Genomic DNA, 27,612 nt, shown 5'->3' with positions numbered 1-27,612 from the left:
AGCTAGATGTAGTAGCTAATGCCTGTAATCCTAGCTACTTGGTAGGCAGAGATTGGGAAGTATAGCATTTGGAGGCCAGTCTAGGCAAAAAGTTTGTGAGACCTTGTTTCAACCAGTAATTGGCTGTGGTGATGCATGCCTGCCATCCTAAGCTAAATAGGATGCATATGAGGATTGTGGTCTAGGCCAATCTGGGCATAAACTGTATTAGCCCATATCCTTAAAGCTCCAAGGGCTTAGGATGTAGTTTGGTGGTAGATACCTTCCTTGCAAGCTTGATGCCCCAAGTTCAACTCTCAGTATTCAAAAATAAAAAATAGAATGCATTTTGGTAAACATGTCACATTTTTCATCACAATTGACATAACCAGTTACTACCTTGTATGTGTACGTGTGTGTGCATGCATGTGCACATGTGTATGCATGTTGCTTTTCCTTAACTTGAGGAAAATCAACTAATTCTATGTTTTTATAATGGTAAATACAGTTTTATAGAGTGGATATTCTACTAAAAATGTAACATAATCTTATAACCATGGTACTTCTGATTTTTTTCCCCAATATTGGGCTTGAACTCAGGGCCTTACATTCTAGCTTGGCTTTTTTGCTGAAGGCTGGCGTTCTACCCCTTGATCCATGACTCTAATTCTGGTTTCTTGCTGGTTATTTGGAGAAAAGAGTTTCTCAGACTTGTCTGCCCAGGTTGGATTTGAACTGAGATTCTCAGATTTTAGCCTCTTGAATAGCCAGGATTTTAAGTGTGTACCACCAGTGTCTGGTTTCTATCTGATTTTTTTAGTAAACCATCAGCAGTAACTTCTCAATCTATCAAGTGATTTTAAATTTAAGTAAGCTATAGACTTTATTCACTTTAGAAACTAGAACCTAAAGATATTTTTTTACAGAGTACAAGAATGGCAATGATTCCTTGGACTTATACATACTGTTTTTGTTCTTCTATTAAAGAGGCATTTTAAGCCGGGCACCAGTGGCTCACGCCTGTAATCCTAGCTACTCAGGAGGCTGAGATCTGAGGATTGCGGTTCAAAGCCAGCCCGGGCAGGAAAGTCCGTGAAACTCTTATCTCCAATAAAACACCAGAAAACCAGAAGTGACACTGTAGCTCAAGTGGTAGAGCACTTGCCTTGAGCTGAAGAGCTGAGGGACAGCTCTCAGGCCCAGAGTTCAAGCCCTATGACCAACAACAACAACAACAAAAAAGGCATTTTAGACCTCTAATTTTTCTTGCATCCTTGCTGTTAGTCTTCTGTGTTTTTATTCTGCATTGACAGTTCTGATAATGACAGCTCATATATCTTTGCTGGTGCAGAAAGATGTCATGAAGAACAAAATTAAATTCTATGTAAAAAGCTATTTACAGAAAAGTCATTAGGTGGTATGAAAAGATACCATTTTGAACGGTAATATGCCTTTCTTGGAAAGCCTTCTGTGTGGATTACTGGCATTCAAGCTTATGTGTAGGTTACATTTTTGTAAGACTATCATTTTAACTTAATATATCATTTTGAAATACCTACATATCATAAGATAGCAAAATAATGCTATGCGTTTCTAAATATTCATTTATAAGAATTTTATGAACTTTCAAAGAGTAATAAATGTACTTGAGTTTAATTTTTTCTCTTTCCTTTTAGAGTTCAGCAGTGCCTAAAACTTGGGTCTCAACAGATCATCTCTCCATTGTGTGGTAAGTTAATGTAACTTTTTTGGCAATTTGTCATGGTCCTTTTTTTCTCATCAGTGCATCTACTTATTTATTAGCTTTCTTAGTACTTGATTCATTAATGAATTTGTCTATGGGAAAAAGATTAATATAAGGGCTTAGAAGTGTATATTTGGTTCTTTTTTTATAGATAGCCAAGATTCCATTGGCAGTCTATAACCCTTGACAATCTATAACATCATCTCTTAAAAAAACCACTTGTGCTGGGTGCCAGTGGCTCATGCCTGTAATCCTAGCTACTCAGGAGGCTGAGATCTGAGGATTGTGGTTCAAAGCCAGCCCGGGCAGGAAAGTCCGTGAAACTCTTGTCTCCGCTAAACCACCAGAAAACCAGAAGTAGCGTTGTAGCTCAGGTGGTAGAGCACTCGCCTTGAGCTGAAGAGCTGAGGGACAGTGCTCAGGCCCAGAGTTCAAGCCCCATGACTGCCAAAAAACCCCCCAAAAAACAAAAAACCAGTTGTATCATCCCAAATGAAGCTAGCATCAAATACTAAAATTTTAATGTGTCAAAGTTGGGTAGAGTCAATTGTACTCCTTGTGGAACTTTTTGGGAGCCTAGCCAATTATTATTACACAGATGTAGTTAATACAGCCATGACTGACCTGAGCAGCAGTGCATGAGAATCAACTATGAATTAGGTTTATTCTTAATATAGGTAAAGTGTAAGAGATTAAATGTGGGTAAAGAAGTATAGACTTAGTGTCTACCTCCATGTGTTTCAGACTAAAGATTTTCTTTTGACCTTTCTCTGGCTGTGCAAGCAGTCGTGTTTGTAAGAACTACACAGTGCAGCATATACAAATGGGACAGACTCAGAAATGACAGAAGGTCATTTCTACTGTCAATCATCCAGAAAGATTTAATTTGCTTTATTTCATATGGTTACTAAGAATGATAGTTACTATTTATTTCATAACATTGAAAGAAACATGTTTCATTAAATAATATAATTTTGCATACTGGGATCAAAAGCAGGTGTTTCAATAAAGTTTCTTTTGCAATACTTTATTCTTTAGGTGTAAACAACTGCAATTGACTACAGTTCGAGCATTCTTTGACCTTATTGATGCTGATACTAAACAAGTATGTATTTTTTAATTAAAATTGTTTTAGCAGTTGAAAGCTTTTTTTCATGCTTCCATAAATTTATTAGCTTTTTGAGAGTTTATAAAAAAAAGTCTTCAAACAAACTAGAATCTTCCATCAGTTCCAGCTAAATATGTACTCACAGTTCTTGTATCCACCAATTCATGTTTATAATGGGCATTCAAGAATCCCTCTCCCTTGATAGCTTCCAACTTTTCTTTTTTCCGTCATTTGAGTCACTCCCCAGCCCTTTTTTCACAGGTAATGTTTGCCGTAGGGTCTCATTTCCTACCTAGGCACATGTCTGAGCCAAGATATGCCTACCTTCGTTTGGCTTCTTGTCCTTACTGGAATGATAGGCACATAACCACCATGTCCAACTTCCCTATGTGGACTTCTTTGCTCTGGCTGGCTTGGAACCTCAGTCCTTTCACTCTTAGCCTCCCATTCAGCTTGAGATGACAGACATATGCCATCTTGTCCAGCTATGGTTTGATAAGGGTTCTGGAAAATTTTTACCTGAGCTGTCCTTGAACTATGGTCCTGTTCTCAGCCTCCCAAGTAGCTAGGAGGACCCACCTATGTTCACCAAAGTGCAAGTTTTTCTTAAAGCAATGATAGATTGAATGCATTTTGTTATTTTGATATAGATAGAAGCCTCTATCTTATTTCAATTTTAATTAGCTCTGAAATGAAGATCTTTATTTTTTTCTGATAACACTTTGACCACTGTTATAGTTCATAGACTGTCATGGAAATGTGAAAGGTTACATTAAATCTTAATTCAGTTCTTTTTTTTTTTTTTTTGTCGGTCGTGAGGCCTGAACTCTGGGCCTAGGCACTGTCCCTCAGCTCTTCAGCTCAAGGCTAGCGCTCTACCACTTGAGCCACAGCGCCACTTCCGGCTTTTTCTTTTTATGTGGTGCTGAGGTATCAAACCCAGGGCCTCATGCATGCAAGGCGAGCACTCTACCACTGAGCTACCTTCCCAAGCCCCTTACCTCAGTTCTTATACTGTTTAAAAGTTTGAAACATGTTGTTCTAGCTTTAAATATATATATATTATTATTTTTTTTTTCTGGCTGATCCTAGCCTTGAACTCAGGGGCTGGGTGCTATTCCTGAGCTTCTTTTGCTGAAGGCTAGGGTTCTACCACTTAAGTCAGAGCTCTGACTTCTGGCTTTTTTTGTGGGGGGAGGTAGTTTATTGGAGATAAGAGTCTCATGAACTTACTTGCCTGGGCTGGCTTTCAACTGCAATCTTCAGATCTCAGCTTCCTGAGTAGCTAGGATTATAGACATTAGTTATCAGCATCCAGCATTCTTCTAGCTTTTACTTTTAACTTAAGAGAAATACTTACTAGAAACTACTTTATGGCATTTTTTCTTAGTAATGTATCATAAACATCTTAATCTAACTTATTAGATACTTTTGAACCATGTTTTTAAAACATGTTTTTGGCTTTCTGATATGATCAAAATATATACATCAAGTCCTTAAATTGTGTAGTTTTGCAAGTTTATTTTTTTCTTGATGAGATTTCACAGGATACATTTTCAAACTAGAAGAGCTCAATTAACAGCACAAATAGAAATCATCCTGTTTATAGAACATCATGTTACTCTTCGCTTTCTTGCCTGCTAGCAGACAGCGACAGGCACCAACTATTTCAGCAGCAGAATTCTTATTTACTTTTTTTCCCCTGTGAATTAGGAATCAATTACCATTTTTTTTTCTTAAACAGTCTGCCTTGGGTCATCTTGCAGAATATTACTATTACTTAGAAATATGTTTTGAGAACTATACTCTGGTTTCTTCTTTTGGAAAATAAAGTATAAAGTTGTAGGTTTTTTGGTTTTTGTTTCTTAAGATTGAGTACAACTAGATATAATAATAAAATTGATTAAAAAGTGGAAGAACAGTTTATATTGAGGTTAACATTTGGTAAATTAGGAAAAACTAAACCGGAGTACCTCAGATAGAAATATATATTCTTTTAAAAATTATGCAAAAAACTAAACCAAACCATGTTTTTGGAGTAACTCCACAGATGAGAAAACTTTAATACTAGTACATAATAAATTTTTATTCTTAGTGAATATAGATAGGTAAATAGTCTTGAGCTCTGGGCCTGGGCACTGTCCCTCAGCTCTTCAGCTCAAGGCTAGCACTCTACCACTTGAGCCATAGCACCACTTCTGGTTTTCTGGTGGTTTTTTGGAGATTAGAGTCTCATGGACTTTCCTGTCCAGGCTGGCTTTGAACTATGATCCTCAGATCTTAGCCTTCTGAGTAGCTAGGATTATAGGTGTGAGCCACTGATGCCTGGCAAATTTTGATGCGTACAGATTCTTAATGCATACAGGTCTTAATACTTTATAGGTATTTTATTTTTGTACCAATAGAGCAGTGTGAACTTGGCCTGTAGATTTGCTTAGTTTTTTCTACTCAAGGCTGGTGCTCTACCATTTATTTTTTTTTTTTGATTTTTCATGAAATTTTTTTTATTGTAAAGATACTATACAGAGGGTTACAGTTACATGAGTAAGGTAATGAGTACACTTCCTATTGGTACTCTACCATTTAAACCACACCTTCACTTCCAGCTTTTTGCTAGTTAATTGGAAATAAGTCTCAGTTTTGTCTTCTGGGCTTTGAACTGGAATAATCATATCTTGCCTCCTGAGTAGCTAGGATTATAGGTGTAAGCCACTGGCACCAGGCTACTTTATAGAAATTTTAAAATGCAAATACGGAGTTTTTAGTAACTATACTGAAAAGACTCAAAAATACTGTTTATGAGACATTATAAATTTAAGTTCTGTTGAGCAAACTTAACTAGAGCTATTTAATGTCTTTTTAATTTAAATTTTATTGTAAAGATGATGTACAGAGGGGTTATAGTTACATAAGTCAGCTAATGAGTACGTTTCTTTTTGAATAGTATTGCCCCCTCCCTCATTTTTTCCCAGTTTTCCTCCTCCTGACCTCTCTCCCCCAAGTTGTATAGTTCATTTCCAACATAGTGTCTAGTATCACTTCTGAATTGATTCACCCTTTATCCAGCCATTTCTGTGCTTACCCCTTCCCCCAAATCTGGTAAACTTATATACATAACAAGGAATACATTAAAACCAAAGGAAAAAAAGGGGGGGAAGCACAATTGCACACAATACAATAAAAAAAATCCTCTTGTTTCCATTTCTTGGAGTTTAATTCCATAAGCATCATTTTATATGATCATACGCACATAGCTATTGAGCCATTGTGAGCCTCTCCTAAGAATATCCTCCTTTGTTCTCAATGTGTGAATGTTCAGAATGCTGTTATATTCATGTTCTGATAGTCTGTTAATCCAGGGCAGGAAACCTTTTTTCTTACAAGAGCCATTTAGAGTGTTTGACCTTAGCTAGTACTGAAATTTTTTTGCTGTAAACAAGACTTGCATTGGCCCAGCCAGACCACATAATTTCAGCATCCTTGGGCCATATATAGTTGTACCTCTGCCCCAGGCAATAAAACAAACAGCTTACACAGTTCTGCTTAACTATAGGTGGTATTTGTGTCCATGGATAGATACCACAGGCACAGATTCAACCAAACACAGATTGAAGAAATTTTGGGGAAAATTTTTTTTACACAAAACTTTTCATTGTTCTCTAAACCTAACAAAACTTTTCATTGTTCTCTAAACCTAACAGTATACCAATTATTTATGTAATGTTTACATTACACTAAGTAATGTGTAAGTAATCGAGAGACTAAAGTATATGGAGGGATGTACATGGATGGGTTATATACAGATGCTACTAAGCGACTTGAACATCTGCATATTGTGGTGTCTGATGGGGAGGTCGTAGAGCCAGTCCTCCATGGATACTGTGTGCTTAGTGGACTGAATACCAGAAAAGTTTAAAATGAAGCTATAATTCCTTATTCTGAAGCATGTAGTCTGGAGGAAAGCAGAACATGTACATATGTACAGGACAACTATAACTTAAACCTCATTTAGTTTAATAGATGATGCAAAGGCAAGAAAAGACCCATCCTATACTCCAGTTACACTGATATAGAAAACTATATCATGTTTCATATTCCACATTTTAAGGAGAACATCAGTAACCTTGAATTTATCCAGAGGAGGAAATCAAGATAGTGAAGGAAATACTTCTAAAAAAATTCCATAAAAGAGTTGATGTGCTTAAAATTGCTTAATCTGCAGGAGAAATGTTTCATTAGGGGACATAATAGTGTCTCAGAGTTTCTGAAGAATCATCCTCTAGTCTAAGATACCAGATTAACAAGGAGTTCTTGAGTTACTCTGACTAAGGTAGAGCATTCTCCTGGTAATAGTTGTTCAGATCACAATGTTCTGTCTTATAATGTGGCAAGTTAGAAATGCTCAAGCAAATAATGGGCTGAAAAAAAAGGGTTGAATAGTGATTGAATACAAGTGAATTTTATATCCTAGTACACTTTTTTTTTTAAATTAAAGGAAAGAGCTGATAAGTTGTCAGCTTTCTATTGTTAGGATAAAAGAAAGAAGAAAGAGAAAAATTTTACCAATCAGTTAAGAACAGGAGTATTTCAGATAGATGTTTTCCTTTGAGATTTGTACTTAAGGTTAATTTTACTAAAGCCTTTTTTTTCCCTGTTGCTAGTTCATAATATCTCTTAAGTTTCCTTTGACTCTGTCTTTTTTATGCTGAGAGGGACTGAACCTGGAGCCTTACACATGCTAAACAAGGGCTCTCCTATTTAGCTGTATCCCTAGCCCTTGTTTTTTTCTATATATATAGTAGGCTGGCCTTGAACTCATTGTTTTTCTGCCTACGCCACCCAAGTGATTGGGTGACAGGTATGTGTTATCATGCCTGACTAATTTTGTACATCTTTATAATGTTTTATTTCTGTTACTTGAGACATATTATTGCACAATGATTAAAAGGATGGATATCTAGAGCCAATCTCAATTCTTTTTAATAGCTGTATACCTTTATTTCTCTCTGCCTTAGTTTCTTCAAAGTTAAAATTCAGAGTTCTTGTTATGATTAGAGCCATTGACATGCTAAGGGTTTACAAAAGTGCCTGGCTCAGAATAAATGTTGAATTTGTTATTATTACTTGAAACATTATTGAATAATTGAACTATCGTGATGTCAAATGATGCAGAATATGCCATCATTCTTCTAGATAACTCAGAATTCCAAGAAGAAATTGTCTGTTTTGAATCACCACTTTATAAGACACCCAGCAAAACATTTTGAGGAAAATCCAGCAATAATTTCTGACTTGACAGGTTGGTAGCGATAATATTTTAATTTTAAACAGAGTTATTCGTTATTGTTTTAGCTAAGCTTGTTATTAGCAGAAAGTCTTGAAGCTTTGGCACTTGAAGTATTATCCTTGTAGTTTTTCTAATTTACCTATCATGGATGCAGATGTGGTTCTTGGTATGATAGGGAACTATATTAATCATTAATGAAAAGCAAGTTGTAAGATGCTGATACGAATTTGTACTGTAACTAGACAGCTTTTAGAGTTAAATGTCACCATTTTTCTATCAGAAAATTGGAATTATGTTGTGGGTAATACTTTTCAGTTTCTTAGTTCCATTATTTTCTCAATCTTCTTTTGGATTATGAGCTTATCTTTTGCTGATAACTTTTGTTTTTTAAAATAATACTTATTATATGTTAATTAAATATCTTGGGAAGTATAATGTTTATTTCTACTCATAATTTCTTAAAGAAGCAAAGTAGATTTATAATACTTAGATACCTATTGCTAGTGGGTATGTTCTTTTGTATATGTTCTGGTACTGGGGCTTGAATTCAGGGTCTGGGTGCTATCCTCTTAGCTTTTTTGTGAGTCACAGCTTCACTTTGGACTTTTTTCCCCCTGGTTAGTTGGAAATAAGAGTCTGATATGCTTTTTCTAACTGGACTGACTTCAAACCATGATCCTCCTCAGCAGCTAGGATTACAGGCATAAATCACCAGTGTCTGGCTAGCAATTTTTTTATTTATAACATCCAATTGAAAAAAACCGCTGCTTTTTTAGTAACAAAGATTTCATCAAATTCTAAAACAATTACCTAATATGAAAACAAAACCAGGTAAATAAGAAATTTTCTTTACTTTAAGGGACATCTATGTGGGTTCCAGTAAAAGTGTCCAGATGGACCTATGTGGCTTACAATGTAAGTATTCCATCAATGGGTTTTTTTGGTTTTTTAATTCATCGTTTTTTCTTTGGGTAGTACTGGGGGTTGATCTCAAGAGTCTTACACTTGATAGGCAGGCACTTCACTTCCTGAGACATGCCCCACCCCTTTTTGCCTTTGTTATTTTACCAATATGGCCTGAACCAGCCAGAACAGTGATTAGGCTATTTATATATCCCAAGTGGCTAGGATGATAGGTACACCACTGCATCTAGCTACTGATTGAGAGACTGAATGACATGGCTTTTAAGTTTTTACCTTTGCTGGCCTTGTGCTTTGACTATTATAATCCCTTCCTGCTAAATAGCTAGGATTACAGGTATGAGCCATTAATACTTGGTTATGGTATTTAAATACTATAGTATTTCAACAACTAAATGAAAAAGAAAAATAAATTATTGATGAACTAGAAAAACTGAACAATAAATGCTATAAATAATATAGTATCTATCAACAGATAAATTATATATTTAAATACTATAAAATTATAATTTTTAATTCATTTCTAATAAATTTATAATTTTATAGTATTTATGATAGTAATTATCCTTTGATAAATACTGTAAAAAGATACATTATTTTTCCATAATTTAATAATTCCTTAATAGTAAATGCCTATTCATTTTTTTTGGCCTTTTTTAATATATATATTTTTATTGTAAAGATACTGTACAGAGGGGTTGCAATTACATGAGTAAGGTAATGAGTACATTTCCTATCGAGCATTGTTACTCCCTCCTTTGTTTTTCCCCTACCATCCCTTTCCTTCCACCTTCCCAAATCCTTTCCCTCCCTCCCAACCCTGAAGTTGTAAAGTTCATTTTCAACAGTTGTAAAGTTCGTTTTCAACAGTGTCTTGTACATCTCATTGTTACAATGGGTCAACCTGTATCCTTATTTCAGCATTTTGTTATTTTCTTTCCCCTCCCCAAATTAATTTTATCGATAATTTATTTCTCTTTTTTTCATTTGCTTGTTAGAAAGGCTTAAATATTATTATTGATTGATTGATAAGTTTCTTGTCCTTTTTAATACTTTTTCTTCCTTTATTTTTCCTTGAAACTTACTTGTTGATAAAACTACATTGATTTGTGTTATAGAATTGTTTTTAATGTTTTTTTTTGTTTTTGTTTTTGTTTTTTTTGTCAGTTACGGGGCTTGAACTTTAGGCCTGGGCACTGTCCCTCAGCTCTTCAGCTCAAGGCTAGTGCTCTACCGCTTGAGCCACAGCACCACTTCCAGTTTTCTGTTGGTTAATTGAAGATAAAAGTCTCACAGACTTTCCTTGCCTGGGTTGACTTTGAACTTCGATCCTCAGATCTTAGCCTCCTGAGTAGCTAGGATTACAGACATGAGTCACCGGCACCCGGCTTGTGTGATAGAATTTTATATTATCATTGTTTACTTATTTAGTAGTTGTTCAGTTTCAGTTCCATAAGTCAGAGTATTAATACAATGCATCTTGATCAGTGTCACTCCTTCCATTGTTCTCCATTATTCCCCTTCCCATATGATTCAGTTTTTACTTAATGTAGATCAATTATAATGACTGCATTTGCTCACCCTTTCTTCCTCCATTTGTACCACTCCCCTATTCCGTTTCATTGCCTTCCTATACACCTTGATTTCGCTGATTGCATTCCTGTGACCTCATTCAACCTATCCTATGATTTAATAGGTGGATCTAGATACTTAATAAGAACCAGGGTTTTCTTTTGATTTTGTTTTTGCTTGACAGTCTCTTTTTGTGATGCTAGTACTATTAATGGGGAGTATCTAAACTACTAATTTATTTAGGAGGATGCAAAACTGATACTAGCTTATTATTCCTTCAGTTATTAACTGGGAAACTACATAGGAAAAATTTCCTGTCATCTACTAAATTTGGCAAAAGTTGGAGAAATCATAAAGGAAATGAATGATTGCTTGGGGTTTTCAGTTTTACCTTATATTTATTGGTTATCAAACTAGTGGGTTGGTTCATTAATATCCACTGTGAATGACTCTTAGGGGGTTCCTCCCATTGCTACTATGAACTCATGTACTTAAATATATTTGCATTTCATCCCATTGGTACTAAAATTGTTTGACCATCAACAGCCTCTTCAAGTTTGGCTCTGATTCTTTGTTTTTCTTAATAATTTTCTTACTGTCCAAAATGACAGTATGTCAGCTCATTTTGTACATTTAATGCTTTAGAGGATAGATTAACTATTTCTTTAAGACCTTTTTTTCTCTCTTTCTCTCTCTCTCTCCTTTAATGGTACTGAGGATTGAACTAAGGATCTTGTGGTTGCAAGGCAGGCACTCATCACTTAAGCCATATTCAGTCCTTTTTGCTTTAGTCATTTTGAAGATAAGGTTTTGCATTAGCCCAGACCGGATTAGACTTTGATCCTCTTATTTATGTTTCCCACATAACGAAGGTGACAGGCGCAACCACTACATCCAACTATTAACTGAGATGTTATCTCACAAACTGTTCCTGCTGACCTCAAACTGCAGTCTTTCCGGTCACCACTTCCATAGTAGGTAGCTAGGATTATAGGCATGAGCCATCATGCTTATTAGGTGCTGGAACTATTTCTTTTGTTTGGGAAGTGGTATAGCATAACCAAATCTGGCACAAGAGATGTTTATGGTTACTGGGTTGGCATTTCTAGGGCTTTTCAGTAGATAGAATATTTTATTGAAACTGAAAGGTCAAATATCATAAAACAATTTTGTATTACTATTAATAGTTCCAAAATAATTTCAGGACTGCAGAATTTAGATATCATCTCTTTATCTTATGCATCCTTTTCCCTCCATTCTTAAAACATGGGTTTTTAATAACACTAAGAATAGAATAAGTAATCATTTGATTTATATAATTTTTTTCTTTGGGTTGAACTCAAAGCCTTGCAGGTGCAAGGCAGGCACCACTTCTGAACATGTCTCTAGATCTTTCTCTATACATTTTGAGTGATGAAATTATGTACTCCTTACATGGTTCTAAGTATTGAATATAGTATTGAGTGTTCTCTTTCTCTTTTAGGAATCTGATAAGATATACTTTACATTTCCTCTTGAAAATCATAGAAAAACCTACACTCATGTCTACTGTCAGAGCACCATGCTGGTAAGATAATTGCAATGTTTTATGTAAGTTTGAAAGATTGTTATTCAAATTTTCAATTTTCGACTAGTATCTAATTGACCTAGCTATTAACTGTTACTATTAAATTAAACTAATAGAATATGTTTATACCCATGTATTGGTAGGAAAGTATTAATTCCAGAAATTTTTCTGTAACTGAGAGTATAGTACTTTTATTTCTAATTTTGATTTTCACATTTGTTTTAGTTTCACTGTATTCAGGATAAAGGGATTGAATTTAAAAAATCTCCTTAATTCTGAAGCTCCTAGTATTTTAAAGAATAAGCATACTTAAGTGAAGTTCTTTCATAGGATTTTGTAAAATGAATTCTGATTTTCACTAGCTTGCATACTAGAATTTGAGGTATTTTTGATACTCAGTATTTTTTTTCCTCCCTATACTTGTCCTAGAGGGCCTGTAATGCTATCCCTGAGCTTTGCACTCCAGTACATGAGCCATAGCTCTACTTTTGGCGTTTTGATAGTTAATTCGCAATAAGAATCTCACAAACTTTCCTGCCCAGCCTGTCTTTGAACTGAGTTCCTCAGATCTCAGCTTCTTAAGTAGCTAGGATTAGGCATGAACCCCTGGAGCTTGGCTGATACCAAATATTCTTGAAGACAGGAGAGTCACTGTACAATACAATCTAGACATACAATATCAAAGTAATGATTTATGTTTCTTTTTAACAACCACTGTGATAGATATTGTTTGAAAAACTATTGGATGCACATATACTAAAGTGGGAATGATTCAGAGGAAATTGGCATTGCTCTTGTGAAGAATGACATATAGATTTGTGAAATGTTCCATCTTTTTTAACATGTTAGATGCTGTAGCACACTTTGTGTTTGTACTAGAAATGACTAATTAATAGTTTCATAATTTGCTGTCATTGCTTACCTTAAGGATTTTTTCCTCTGCAATGTTGGTTATTTTTCCTCTGTTATGCATTTTATTATTTGGTCTATGTTTCAGGATTCTTCACTTTATTTGCATCTTTCATAACTTTATTCCTTCTCTATTTTATTAGTTTTTTTGTGATTTTTTTGTACTATTTATTTATTTACTTTTGGGGGGTCCGGTCGTGGGGCCTGAACTCTGGGCCTGGGCACTGTTCCTCAGCTCTTCAGCTCAAGGCTAGCGCTCTACCACTTGAGCCACAGCGCTACTTCTGGCTTTTTTTCTTTTGCTTATGTGGTGCTAGGGAATCGAACCCAGGGCCTTAGGCATTCAAGGCAAGCGCTCTACCACTCAACCACCTTCCCAGCCCTGTACTATTTATTTTCTTGAGATCAGGTTTTGCTATGTTGGCCTTCATGAACTTGAGATCCTCTTCCCTCAGCCTCCTGAGTAACTGGAATTATAGATATACACCACCAGGCCCAGTTTGTTTATATCTTTTAGAAGCCAGATCTAGGATAGCACTTGACTGGTAGATATTGCCATCTAATACATAGTATATAGGATAGTAGTCAGTCATTTTAGTTATAATGCCAAAGAATACTATCTTTTAATGAAATTACAAGGAGAATCTGACCCTGAAAGTGGTGGTTTTAAATATCCACATTTACTTAATATTAATAATCAAGTTATGGGTTATATTGAGAACAATATTTGCCAAAGTATTAATTACCCATTTGGCTGATGCAAGATTCCCTTTTGTATATTGATGTCTGTGAGTATTAGTGAACCATTAAGTAATGTGGTGAATTGAAAAAAAAATGTTTCTGGATGAGAATGTGGCTTAGTGGTAGAGTGCTTGCCTGCCATGCATGAAGCCCTAGGTTTGATTCTTCAGTCCCACATAAACAGAAAAAGCTGGAAGTGGCACTGTGGCTCAAGTGGTAGAGTTCTAGCCCTGAGCAAAAGAAGCTCAGAGACTGTGCCCAGGCCCTGAGTTCAAGCCCCAGGACTGGTTAAAAAAAAGTTTTCAAATTTATTGTAAAAGTAGAGTGAAAGTACAGAGATGAATACCCAATTTTAATCATTATCAACACTCTACTACTCTTCATTTATTCTTCACACATTTTTGGTCTCAAGCATTTTTAAAGTAAACTCAAGGCACTTTATTATTTCACTCATAAATAATTCAATGTTTTTTAATCAGATACAGGTTTTATATATGATGTTAACATTATTTCATCTAACAGATTAAGTGTAATTACTTTATGTCATTGATAACCAGTTCACTAGATTTAATTAACCAAAGCTAATTTTCCTTAGCTCCTCTAAATTTTATATTAAATTATTTGAGTCAAGATCCAAACAAAATGTATGCATTATCTTTATTTTTTATGGATTTTTAGGTCTCTTATAGTAATAGTTTTCTGTAAACTACTCAAGAAAATGGATTATATCTTCCATAGAATTATACTCTGAATTTAGTCAAGTGTGAGTATTAATTCTTTTGAAGGGTCAGGGGAGTACTTGTGCTTGCTAACAGGCTCTCCACCACTTGAGCCAGACCTCTAGCTCCTTTTTGCATTGGTTATTTTTGAGATATGGTCCTGCTTTACTTATGCTCCCCCACATAGCTGGAGCTGACAGATGTATGCCGCTGCACCCAGGCACTGTGCTTACCCCAATAACTGGGTAACAGGGATGTGCCACCATGCCAAGGCACTGGTTGAGATGGAATTTCAGGTATTTTTATGTCCAAGCTGGTTTCAAACTTCAGTCATCTGCCTCTGCCTCCCAAGTATCTAGGATTATAAGCTTGAGTTTCTGTTGTTGTTGGTGGTCATGGTGTTTGAACTCCGAGCCTTGACGCTGTCCCTCAGCTCTTCACCTCAGTGCTAGCACCCTACCACTTGAGCCAAGCACCACTTCCAGTTTTCTTGTGGTTTATTGGAGATAAGAGTCTCACGGACTTTCCTGCCCATGCTGGCTTTGAACTGCGATCCTCAGGTCTCAGTCTCCTGAATAGCTAGGATTACAGGCATGAGCCACCGGTGCCCAGCTTGTGTCTTTTAATATGTATCTTTACCACCTATGTTTTTTGTAAGCTGGTAGTTAAGTCTAGATTCTCAATTAGATTTGAATGAACTTTTTTGTTAGTGGGATGTGTGTGTGTGTGTGTTGGGGGCTGTGGGTCTGTGTGTATGTCAGTCCTGGGACTTGAACTCAGGACCTGGACACTGCCCCTAGCTTTTTTGCTCAAGGCTAACATTCTACATTGAGTCATAGCTCCACTTCCAGTCTTTTTTTTTTTGGCGGGGTGGGGAGGGGGGTCCGGTCGTGTGGCCTGAACTCTGGGCCTAGGCGCTGTCCCTCAGCTCTTCAGCTCAAGGCTAGCGCTCTACCACTTGAGCCACAGTGCCACTTCCGGCTTTTTTCTTTTTGCTTATGTGGTGCTGAGGAATCGAACCCAGGGCCTCAGGCATGCAAAGCAAGTGCTCTACCACTGAGCCACCTTCCCAGCCCCACTTCCAGTCTTTGGTGATTGATTGGAGATCAGAGTCTTATGGACTTTCCTCCCCAGGCTGTTTTTGAACTGTAGTTGTCAGATCTCAGCTTCCTGAGTAGCTAGGATTATAGGCATGTGCCACTCACTAGCATCTGGCATGTAGGTGGAATATTTATAAGTAGAATTGTGTACTCCTGTGTCTTGTCAATAGGTACATAAAATCACATTAATGACATAAAGAATTATCAGAAGGTTTAGGTAGTAGCAGCATGATTCATTCATTATAAAGTTCCCAGTCTCTCATTTAATTATTTTAAAGTTTTTTTTGTAAGGAATTAGATCATTTGAATTCTCCCATGTATATATCACACTTTGATTAATACATTTGTGTTTGCTTTCATACAAACCGGTAATATGTTATCTTGTATACTTATAAATTAGATCTAGCTTCTACATATGAAAGAAAACATGTGCTGGATGCTGGTGGCTCACGCCTGTAATCCTAGCTACTCAAGAGACTGAGATCTGAGGATTGCGGCTCAAAGCCAGCACGGGCAGAAAAGTCCGTGCGACTCTGATCTCCAAAACCACTAGAAAATCGGAAGTGGCACTGTGGCTCAAGAGGTAGAGCGCTCGCCTTAGGCTGAAGAGCACAGGGACATGAAGAGCTCAGGGACAGCGCCCAGGCCCAGAGTTCAAGCCCCACAACCGACAAAGAAAGAAAGAAAGGAAACATGTGTCCATTGTTTCTCTGGCCCTCTCTTCACTTAACATAATTTTTTCCAGGTCCATCAATGTCTTTGCAAATGATGTGATATCATTCTTCCTAATGAATGAGTAAAATTCCATTTTGTAGAAGGTGCTAGTGGCTTATACCTGAAATCCTATCTATTCAGGAGGCTGAACTCTGAGGAGCAACAGTTTGAAGCCAGCCCAGACATCTCATCTCCAATTAACCATCAAAAAGCTAGAAGTGGGGGCTGGGAAGGTAGCGTAGTGGTATTGCCTTGCATGCATGAGGCCCTGGGTTTGATTCCTCAGCACCACATAAGCAAAAAGAAAAAAGCTGGAAGTGGCGCTGTGGCTCAAGTGGTAGAGTACTAGCCTTGAGCTGAAGAGCTGAGGGACAGCGCCCAGGCCCAGAGTTCAGGCCCCACGACCGGACCCAAAAGAAAAAAAGCTCAAGGACAGTGCCCAGGCCTGAGTTCAAGTCTCAGGACTAGAGCCCGTGCACGTGTGTGCGCATGCATGTGAACACCCACACACATTCCATTTATATATATATATATATATTTACCACATTTTCTTGATGCACTCATCCATTGAGGGGCATCTGGGTTGTTTCCAGACCTTGACAGTGGCCATGGTGAGCATGGCTGTGCAAGTGTCTTTACTGTGTCCTGGTTGTAATCTTTAAGATAAATGTCCAATGGTGGTATTGCTGGAAAATAGGGTAGTCCTATGTTTAGTTTTTTCGAGAAATCTCTAACTTGCTTTCCAGAATGGTTGTACGAGTTTACATTTTCACCAAAAATGTATTAGGGGTTCCTTTTCCCTCATATTCATCTGTTGTTTTTTGTATTCTTGATGATGGCCATTCTCACTAGGGTAAGATGGAATCTCAGTGCTCTTTTGATTTGCATTTTCTTCATGACCCAGAGATATTGAGCATTTCTTCATGTGCCGGCCATTTTTACTTCTGAGAAGCCTATTTAGCTTATTTGCCCATATATTAATTGGGATGTTGATTCTTCAAGAGTTTTGTTTCTTGAGCTCTTTGTATAGTTGGGATATTGGGACATTGTCTGGTGTATGGCTGGTGAAGATCTTAGTTTCTTGCAGTCCCTTGTCAATTCTATCTTTGATTTGCTGAACCTTTGGAATTTTATTCAGAAAATTTCTTCTTGTGCTGAGTTTTAATGTTTCTCCTACTTCTTCCTGTAATAGTTTCAGAGTTTCAGGTTTCACATTGAGGTATTTGATTCATTTTGAATTGATATTATTACATGGTGGCAGTTTCAGTTTTCTGTATGTGGCTGTCCAGTTTTAATAACATCATATGTTGAAAGATTGTCTTTTCTCTATCCTGCGTTTTTGGCTTCCTCATCAAATATTAGATGGCTGTAGGTCTGTGGGTTTATTTCTGGGTCTTCTGTTGCATTGGTCTTTGGATTGTAAACAGAATCTTAGAACTCTAACATTATTTGATTGGTATCATTTTCTTTCTTGTATACATTGGGAATCAGTAATTATGAGACATCTCATTTTAATTTTTTCAGACAGGGCCTTCCTATGTTATGTGCTGGCCTCAAATTTGTAATACTTCTACTTAAAGCTTCCCATAGTGTTAGAATTATAGATAAGAGCCACCACACCTGGCTTCTCATTAACCATGTCTCTCATTAAATTCTAAGACTTTGAGTACTTGAATTAGTGAAGAGTGTTTTTAAATTAGAGATTTTTCTTTTGACATAGAGGTTATATCAATTGATATATTGGTATACATCAATGGTATACATCAATTGATATATATGTTAGAGTTCTCTATGCCCTGAAGTCAGTTGTGCAGAATATTTCTAACTTTTATGAGATCTACTTTCGGAGATTAACTCCATTAGTAGCTGAAGAAAAAAACATCATAGTCAAGCACCAGTGGCTTACATTGGGATCCTAGCTAGCTGCTCTAGAGGCTGTGATCTGAGGATTGTAGTTAGAAGCCAGCCAGTGAGGAAAGCCTGTGAGACTCTATCTCCAATTAATTACCCAAAAGGCAGGAATTGGAGCTGTGGCTCCAATTTTGAGCAACAAAATTCAAAGATAGCACCCAGGCCCTTAGTTCAAGCTCCAGTACACACATACCTCCTCTCTGTTTTTCTTTCTCTGTCTTTCTCTCTGTCTCTCTTACACACACACACACACACACACACACAGAAGAAGAAGAGAAAGAAGGAGGAGGAGGAGGAAGAAGGAGGAGGAAGAAGATGAAGAAGAAAAAGAGAAAGGAAGAGGAAGGAGGAGGAGGAGGAAGATGAAGAGGCTGGGGATTTAGTTACGTGGCAGAGCACTTGTCTGACAAGTACAAAGCCCTGACTTTGGTCTTCAGCCCTAGGGGAAAACAAAAAACAACGTGGCGAGGGAACATTACAAAAGCGGATTGAATCTTTAGATTGTTAAACTGGTGGGGGAAGGAGGCTATGTAGATCTGTATTTTTGTTTCTTCTAAAGAAAGGATCCCACAATCTGAGGCTAGCTTCAGATTCTCAGTTCTGTCTGAGCCTCCCAGAGTAATCAGGGATTAAGTCTTTTGCCGGTAGTGAAAAGCAAAGAAATAACACTTTTGTTTGTTTCCTATCAGCTGTCTTCTTGGAAAATATCTTTAATTTTTATTCTTGAGAAATGTCTTACATTTTTATTTAAGCCTTGTAAGGCTACAGACTGTTCTTACTGTCTCACTATTTTCCCTGAGGGGTTACTACAGTTGTTCAGCCCTAACATGGGCTTTATCAACATTAGATAAATGAAAAAGATGGATTTCTCCGTTGTTGTGTGTGTGTGTCATTTTAAGGACAGTTACATGTCTGTCTCCAGGACTTCTTATCCTGGCAGGATGTCCATAGTTAGACTAGCACTCAGATATTGGGACATTGTTCTTGCTTCTGTAAATTTTGAAGTAAAAGTTTTAGATGACATTGATTTTAAATTAACCCATGCTAAAGATAGAGTGTTGTGCAAATATAATGGCCTGTTACAGTATATGCTATAATCCTTTCTACTTGGGAGGATGATGGGATGGAAGGTTGAGGCTAGCCTAGACAAACATTCTCAAGACCCTCTCTCAAAAAGCTAGCTGGGTGTGGTAGTTCCCACCTGTAATGCCTGCTACTTGGTACAGGCAAGGTAACCAGATTATAGAGGAGGCTAAGGGCAAAAGATCCTATCTGAAAAGTTAATCAAAACAATAAAGGGCTGTGGGCAAGGCTGACCAGGCAGCACCCAAGGATCCATCACAGTCATCTCTATCACATTCTAAGCCTGCTCCAATCTTGAGCCTTTTGAGTTGTGCTTCAGTGTAAATGCGTCTGTGCTGGAAGTGGCCATACAAGGGGGAAGGTAAAAGAACTGCACTTAAGTTAAGCCCTTTTTTAAAAATAAGCTTGTTCACTTTACATTGTTTTTCATTGCTTAACTCTGCATTTCTCATTGTAAAAAAAATGCGTCCAGGTGCTCATACTTCTGCTTGTTATTACAATGTAGGTAACTATGAAATAACTAAGAAATGTATCCAAAAATTTTGATTGAACAGTGGAAACAGTTTATTCGGTACTATGCTGTTGCTGTCACTGCTGCATTGGGTTAATCGTTACCCATACACCCATGCTGACCCTACACTGACTGCTGTGCCTGTCTGTGACCCAGTCACAAACTGCTTTATGTTTCCCTTGCGCCTTCTCATTCTATCCTAGATATCAGGAATGGGTTGTGGACACTTATTTTACATGGATGCTTACTTCAATATTTTTTATTAATCAACAGGATACAAATAGTTGGATTTTTGGCTGCATAAACAGCACTTCCATGTGGTAAGTCTTTTGAACCAGTGGTTTCCATTATTCAGTCTTCTTAAACAGTGTTTCGAAGTGGCATTTTAGAGGGCACTTTAGAATAACTTCCTATATTCTTCCATGTGTATTATTGCCCTATTATAGTATTGATTTTTAAGTAAAAACTAAAGAAATGATATACTGTTGACTTTTGTAAATATTGAAATGGAAAACACTAAATATACCAGTGATTTTTGTAAACATAGAACTAGTTGATTGCCAGAGGTTTTGTTTTAGTTTGCCAAAGACACTATGTGAACTGAGTATATTAGAGTTCTTAAACTCTGTTTACTATAAATTCCAAGTCTGTAAATTATTTTTCCTCTGAAGCTTACTTTATAATACTTTAACATAATTGTCCCCTAATATGTTATCATGCTTATTTCATAGCCGACAAGGGGTTGACTTATCATGGAAAGCTGAACTGTTGCCAACAATTAAGGTAACTTAAACTTTTGAATTTTCATATTTAGATGGGGAATTAATTGGGCCCATAGGTATTTTAGATGTGATATTATATTAATTTATCAAATTTGATTTGCTAGCCTACATTTTAGATAGTTTTTCTTTAGAAATACATGTGACAAGGAATGACGTGCAGTTAATACATACATATTTTTACTTGCAGAGATTTAAAAAAACTATAAATTAATAACTTTCTGAATCTCTGTTGTGGCACTATACCAGAAGAACTGAGTAGACTTTTTAAAAATAAATTTGACAGTATGTTGACATGACCAATTACTTCAAATTATAACATATAGTACTCAGAATTCATTTTTGAAGTAAGGAGTTGCAGGGAAATGGGAGTCTCAGAAAGACATCAGTATACTGTAATATCATTTTAACAAATAACCAGATTAACAAAGAAAGGCAACAAATGTGGAAATAATATAATTAAATGTATGTTAAATGTCATTTAACTTACATAAAGAAATATTTTAAAGAATATTTTTGGCAGTGCTATTTAACTATTTAACAATAGTTATTAAGCATTTGGGCATTTTGTAATATAGCTGACATAAAATTGAGGTAAGGTTTTTGTTTTGAGGGGTTTTTTTTGGTGTCAGAGAATGAACTAGCAAACTAGGCTTGAGCAGGATAAAATGGTTTTTTTGTGAATGGTGAACTGAACACTATTTATTTTTAAAATGACTTAATCTCTACACTAATAAAAGCTGCTTTTTAATCTCCTTTTTTTAGTTTCTGATGTTAAGACTTCAAGATTATCCATCTCTGTCTCACCTTGTTGTTTATGTGCCTTCTATTCATGGAAGTAAGGTAACCGTGGGTTCAGGTTTTTATTACAGTGTTTTTGGGGATACTCAATAAATTTTATGATGATTTTTGATTAGTTTTTCTGTATAGGGCTTAATCTCAAACAAGGTCATAGGTGATCCTCCTATGACTGTTAAATCATTGGGATGATTTACTCCAACTTGAACTAAGCACAATAAACCCAAGTCTCTCACTTCTAAGTGAGAACTGGTTCCAATTTTCTAGCAATCTTTTAGAATCTATTACTTATGTACTTTTTTGTATAATTTTGCAGAGAAATATAGTAGTAGATAAAACATTTGATAGTGTTACATGTCATCCTGTTGAAAAAGGGGAGAGTGGAAAAAAAAACATAAATATGTATTTAAAAAGCCAGACTATAGCAAGTGCATCAACAGTACAAGAGGGAATTATATCTTTGGTTGAAGGAATCAAGGTTGGCTTTATAGTGAGGTGATATTTTACATGGCCTTTAAGAATAGTTAAAATTTTTATAGTAAGTTAAACATTCCAGAACAGTACTGTCAAAATCACTAGCATGTATGGCTATTTAAAGATAACTTAGTTAAAACGAAACAGAATTCAAAATTCACTTCCTTAGTTGTTCAAGGTCCATTCCAGAAAGTCAGTAGTAATAGCATTGCAAGAGGTTGAAAGGGACTAGCATTTCAAGACAAAGGAACAGTGAAAGCAAAACTAGAACTGTGTGAAAGAATGTTATGTATTTGGAAAACAGTAAATAATTTTGAAAAGATAGTCACCATATAGAGAACAATGCTGGAGAAAAGTCTTGATTAGAAATTCAGGACTTTATAGAATTCAGGAAGCAGAAGGAAGCTAGAAAATTTTTCACCAAAGCAATAATGGATCTGCATCGTTTATTTTGGAAAAAAAAAACTATTAGTGGTATAGAGTGGATAGAAATAGAAAGGCACTAACAAAAAGAGATAAGACGCAAAAAGAAAGAAAAAGACTAGGTACTTCATCAGGGGTTATGAGGGCTTGTCTTGGGAAATGGGTGTCGAAAATAAAAAGATTTTAAGAGTATTTTTTGGGGGGAGGACACAAGGTAGAGTTTAAAAAGCCCTCTGTGCTATACCCTTTCTCCATTTAACCCAGGTAACATTCTTCAAGATCAGACCTAAGAATCCTTCTGTTCCTTTTCCGTACTCCTCCAATAACCTTTTACTCAATACCATATCACTTGGTTTATAACTTTTTGAGAAATTTGTTGCATCTATTATACTTTATTGGCTCATGTTTTTATTACCATCACCATACTGTGAACTCTTTGAGAGTAATGACCACCAGATAAGTTCTATTTTACGTTGTATCCTACATCTTTAGTGACCGTTACATAAAAGCTTGAGGAAGTTACTTGAATGAGAAAATTGATAAGGTTTGTGGGCCAAAATAATTAGAAAAAAATTAAAAGAAATTAGAGAAAGGAAAGGGGGGATGTAATTTGCAGTCATCTCAAAGACTGAATCTCATAAGTACCTTATAATGGATTCATTGTTTTGTTTTGCTTAGCTCAAGTGAGAGGTAATTCAGCATCTTCAATGCTAAAAGCTCTCTTTAAGGGTTTTTCTGTCAGGTAAGTTGGTTTTGAATGAATCTAACATCTTTCCCAAATTTGAAAAGGACTTCTCTGGTTATTCCAAGAAGTTAATGAGTTTTTCTACCAATAGACTTAGCAGCCTAATAAATATGTAATAGCAATATATCTTACTGTTCTTTGGAAAACAACATTGCTGTCTTTACATTTACACAACACTATCTCAGAATGAACTTAGATCTTTCATAATTTTTGCATGATTATGTTATAGTCCATCACCAGAAAGTTGCATACATTCATTTTAGAAATACAAAATGTGGATTTATGGGGTAGGATGATGAAAGGGGTCACATCAATTAAGGCGCATTGCACTTACAAACTGATTGGTTGAATGATAACTCCTTTGTGTAACTACTTGGAGTATAAAACTATAATTTAAAAATATAGATGTACCTTCAGTGTCTTGATTGACAGAAAATAAAAATAAAACTCCCTAGGAAAGCCTGGTACTGATGGCTCACACCTGTAATCCTAGCTACTCAGGAGGCTGAGATCTGAAAATCACAGTTCAAAGCCAGCCCAGGGAAGGCATGAGACTCTTATCTCCAATTAACCACCAAAAAACCAGAAGTTGAGCTGTGGCTCAACTGTCTGAGCAAAAGAGCTCAGAGACAATGCCCAGGCTCTGAGTTCAAGCCTTACAACTGACCAAAACCAAAAAACTCACTAGGGATTTACTTAACCTTGTATGTTTTAGAACCAAACCAAGAAATTCTTTCTTTTTTGAATAAAAACTTACTCCATTATACAAAGCTAGTGGCACAGCCAAATTTTTAAGGCACTAAAGAAGTCTTGTTACTTCAAATACCTGCACAATGGAAATTGCTTTTAAAAACTTCCTGACTCATAACTTACCCAAAATTACTTTGTAAAAAGCCAATGAATAATTCTGTTTAATAAATGATTTCTCTGGCCTTTTAATAGCTGTTTTCTTTAATGAAAAATATCTAATTCCATTCCTTAAAAAAAATGAAAACTGGTCCTAAGGGTCTGGAATAATCCCTGAGCTTTTTTGCTCAAGGGTGGCAGTCTACCACTTGAACCATAGGCTCCACAGACTTTCCCACCTGGCTGGTTTCCAGCCACTCTCCTCAGATCTCAGCCTCCTAAGTAGCTAGTGCTACAGATATGAGCATTCAGCATTCGGCCCTTTCTTTGACTTTTCCTGTTTTGTTTATTATACTTTTCCTTCTCTGTTCTTTACTTTTTTTGAAAATCTACCCAAGAGACAAAAGAGTATCTAGGAAGTGGCGCTGTAGCTCAAGTGGTAGAGTGCTCGTCTTGAGCTGAAGAGCTGAAGGACAGCGCCTAGGCCCAGAGTTCAAGCCCCACGACCGACAAAAAAAAAAAAAAAAGTATCTAACACTGTATCAAGACATCCAAGATTTAGTTGCCAGAAACTAAAGATAGCATCACCAACTTTCCCCTTTCTGGGGGCAGCAGAATTCTTTGTTTTCTGGGCATTTGCATTTGAACCTAGGAGTTCACGTTTGCTGGGTAGGCACTCTGTCACTTGAATCATTCCTTAGATTCTTCTTTCTTCCTTTTTTTTTTTTAATATCAACGTCTCTTGATCAAAATAGTTTGATTACATTGTGGATTTTTTTTTATCTTTATAGCTTTACAGAAACAATTCTTGCAGGTAGTTGTGAAAAAAGTTTCTTAAAGATTTTAAGAAATGTTATTTAAAAAGAAATATCACTACAGAAATTATAGTGGTGCAATGTCACTTATTTTTCTTCACATATAGTAAACCTTTTATTCTATTTTCTATAATAACATTGACTTGAAATAATCTCACATAGTTAACATTAGCCATTTGTAGATGAGTAACAGTAAGTGGAGTAACAGTCTTTGCATTCCTTTTAAAATCTTTTTAGACTAGTTACTTAACAAATTAGGATTAAAAAAAGTAGCATTACATTCTCTTGTTGACTATAAAAATATTTACAGATCAGTTATCTACAGACCTAATTTTGAGTTATCCTTGAATCTTAGTGCTTTAAATGTCCTTCTACAAACACATAAAACTGTAAGAAAGTGTTGTTATGAAATTATTATAGGAATGACACTAATAATTTCAATTAATTTAAGTTAAACTTATAAGCAAGTTTTCTCAGTGTAGAAAATCCATGAGGATTTCTTGCTGCCTAACTAATGTAGAATTACAGTATGATCAATAATTAATACCAAAGCTAAGACTGTATATATATTTTTTCCACTTAGACATCAAGATCTTTTACTGTTTTATTCTATTTTTTAATAAATCAATATTTTGTATTTCAGTTTGTTGTAGACTGTGAATTCTTTAAAAAAGAGACAAGATCCATACAACTTCCTGTAACTCATCTTTTTTCCTTTGGTAAGTACTTGGTTTGGGACTTAAAAATAACTTTTATTTTTAACTGAGTGCTCATTTATTTTGCCGGCTACTTGCAATGAAGCAGTCTTTTTTCTCAAGTATAGTTCTTAAAATACCCTATGATGTGATTCAGTATTCTATTCTCATTTAACTCTGAGCCAGCAATCATTCTCTGAAAAGTGAATTTTAAAAGGAGTTTTTTCACAATCATATTTTCAGTATACGTGTATATTATGTTGTGAAATTTATACTAATACTTGCCCTTACTATAAAATTTTCATTATAAGTTAAATTGTTATCTGATTCATGAATGTTTGAATTTCAGTCTTCCTATAAGCTTTATTTTGAAGAAATTTTAAACTTACAGAAAAGAGTAGAGTTCCTTTGTATCCTTCACCCATCTTTCTTGGATGCTGGTCTCCTCCATACACACAATACTTTCTTTTCCTTTGAGACAAGATGCTGTGTAGCTTTGGCAGGTGTTGAACTCACCACTCTCCTGCCTCACCATCCCAAGTACTTGAATTATTTGAATGTTAGAATTTTTGAATGTTAGGGATACACCACTATCCTTGGCTTTTAACAGTAAGTTAGCATTGGTGTGGTACAATTAACCTCACAAATACCAGACTATTTGTTTTTATCAGATTTTCACTGATTCCTTCTCCTCATTTTATTTGTTATAACAGCTGTACTTCATATTATTACAGCTGTAATATGTAACCATTTCTCAGACTTTTCAATCTTTCATCATTTTAAAACCTTGTTAGAGTGCTGGTCATTAATTCTGTAGACCATCCCTCCATTTGGATTTGTCTAATACGTTCTTTACTATTAGACTGAGGTTGTACTTCCTTGCCAAGACTACCACAGAAATAATGTACATTTCATAGATCAGCAAAAATGATATGAATATATCTAATTACTAGTGATTTTAATCTTGACTTCTTGATTAATTAAGATGATACTTGCTGGATTCTCTACTATAAAGTTAGTAACTTTGTAGAGATACTTTGAAAATATGTAAATATCCTGTTTTTGTTTAACATAACCCACTAATTTTATCATCCATTAGTTCATCTAATCTTCAGCAAATAGTACTGTGACATTTTGCATTTATTGAAATTCTCCTGTGATATGAAGTTGTCTTTTCTCTTCCTCTTACTTTAATGTCACTATAGACTTATAGATATATTTTTATTCATTGGGTTATAATCTAGTACTGTCATTATATATCGTTTGCTTAAGTTGTTACAGCTTTGGGTATTAGGAGCACTTTTTAGATTGGTTTCTATGCCCTTTTGATATGCTTCATGCTTTACATATAGAGTGTGCATGCGTGCGTGCGTGCGTATGCATGTGTGTGTGTGTCTATATCCATGAAGGGAATCTGTATTACTTGATAGGTAATAATGTTTTTTTTTGGGGGGGGGGTCCGGTCATGGGGCCTGAACTCTGGGCCTGGGTACTGTCCCTCAGCTCTTCAGCTCAAGGCTAGCGCTTTACCACTTGAACCACAGCACCACTTCCAGCTTTTTTCTTTTTGCTTATGTGGTGCTGAGGAATCGAACCCAGGGCCACATGCATGCAAGGCAAGCATTCTACCACTGAGCCACCTTCCCAGCCCTTGATAGGTAATAATGTAATAGTACAGAATTAACAAAAAGCTTGTAAATGAAACACATACAAACAAAACATATCGTTCTGAAATTATACATAAGTACTTAAATTTTTTAATTTCAAAATTATTAGCATTGTTTTGTTATTGAATCAAATGTTTAAAAAATCATTTGAGTCAGGCGCCGGTGGCTCAAGCCTGTAATCCTAGCTACTCAGGAGGCTGAGATCTGGGGATCACGGTTCAAAGCCAGCCCGGGCAGGAAAGACTGTGAGACTCCTATCTCCAATAAACCACTAGAAAACCGGAAGTGGCGCTATAGCTCAAGAGCGCTCACCTTGAGCTGAAGAGCGCAGGGACAGTGCTCAAGCCCAGAGTTCAAGCCCCACGATCGACCAAAAAAAAAAAAAAATCATTTGATAGTCTAAATAATATAGTACTTTTATTTCAATAGGATTATCTTCAAGGAAAGTGATATTAAATACAAGTGGCCTGTACTACAATATAGAGCTTCTGAACTTTGGGCAGG

General features: G+C 36.0%; 1 protein-coding gene across 1 annotated transcript in view; it reads left to right on the top strand.

Annotated features, from left to right (window-relative positions):
* The window catches only part of Pgap1 (post-GPI attachment to proteins 1), an 80,157-nt gene that overhangs the window by 27,062 nt on the left and 25,483 nt on the right, over positions 1-27,612 (top strand). The window contains exons 6-15 of the mRNA XM_013029327.1: positions 1,656-1,708; positions 2,762-2,828; positions 8,025-8,130; positions 8,978-9,033; positions 12,095-12,178; positions 20,140-20,186; positions 20,598-20,649; positions 21,411-21,488; positions 25,390-25,465; positions 27,538-27,611. Of these exons, the coding sequence (XP_012884781.1) occupies positions 1,656-1,708; positions 2,762-2,828; positions 8,025-8,130; positions 8,978-9,033; positions 12,095-12,178; positions 20,140-20,186; positions 20,598-20,649; positions 21,411-21,488; positions 25,390-25,465; positions 27,538-27,611 (693 nt within the window). The remainder of the gene's footprint in view (positions 1-1,655; positions 1,709-2,761; positions 2,829-8,024; positions 8,131-8,977; positions 9,034-12,094; positions 12,179-20,139; positions 20,187-20,597; positions 20,650-21,410; positions 21,489-25,389; positions 25,466-27,537; position 27,612) is intronic.

This window comes from Dipodomys ordii, unplaced genomic scaffold (genome assembly GCF_000151885.1).
Source record: "Dipodomys ordii isolate 6190 unplaced genomic scaffold, Dord_2.0 Scaffold1, whole genome shotgun sequence".
NCBI lineage: Eukaryota > Metazoa > Chordata > Mammalia > Rodentia > Heteromyidae > Dipodomys > Dipodomys ordii.
This window is presented reverse-complemented; position numbering and strand designations above follow the sequence as displayed.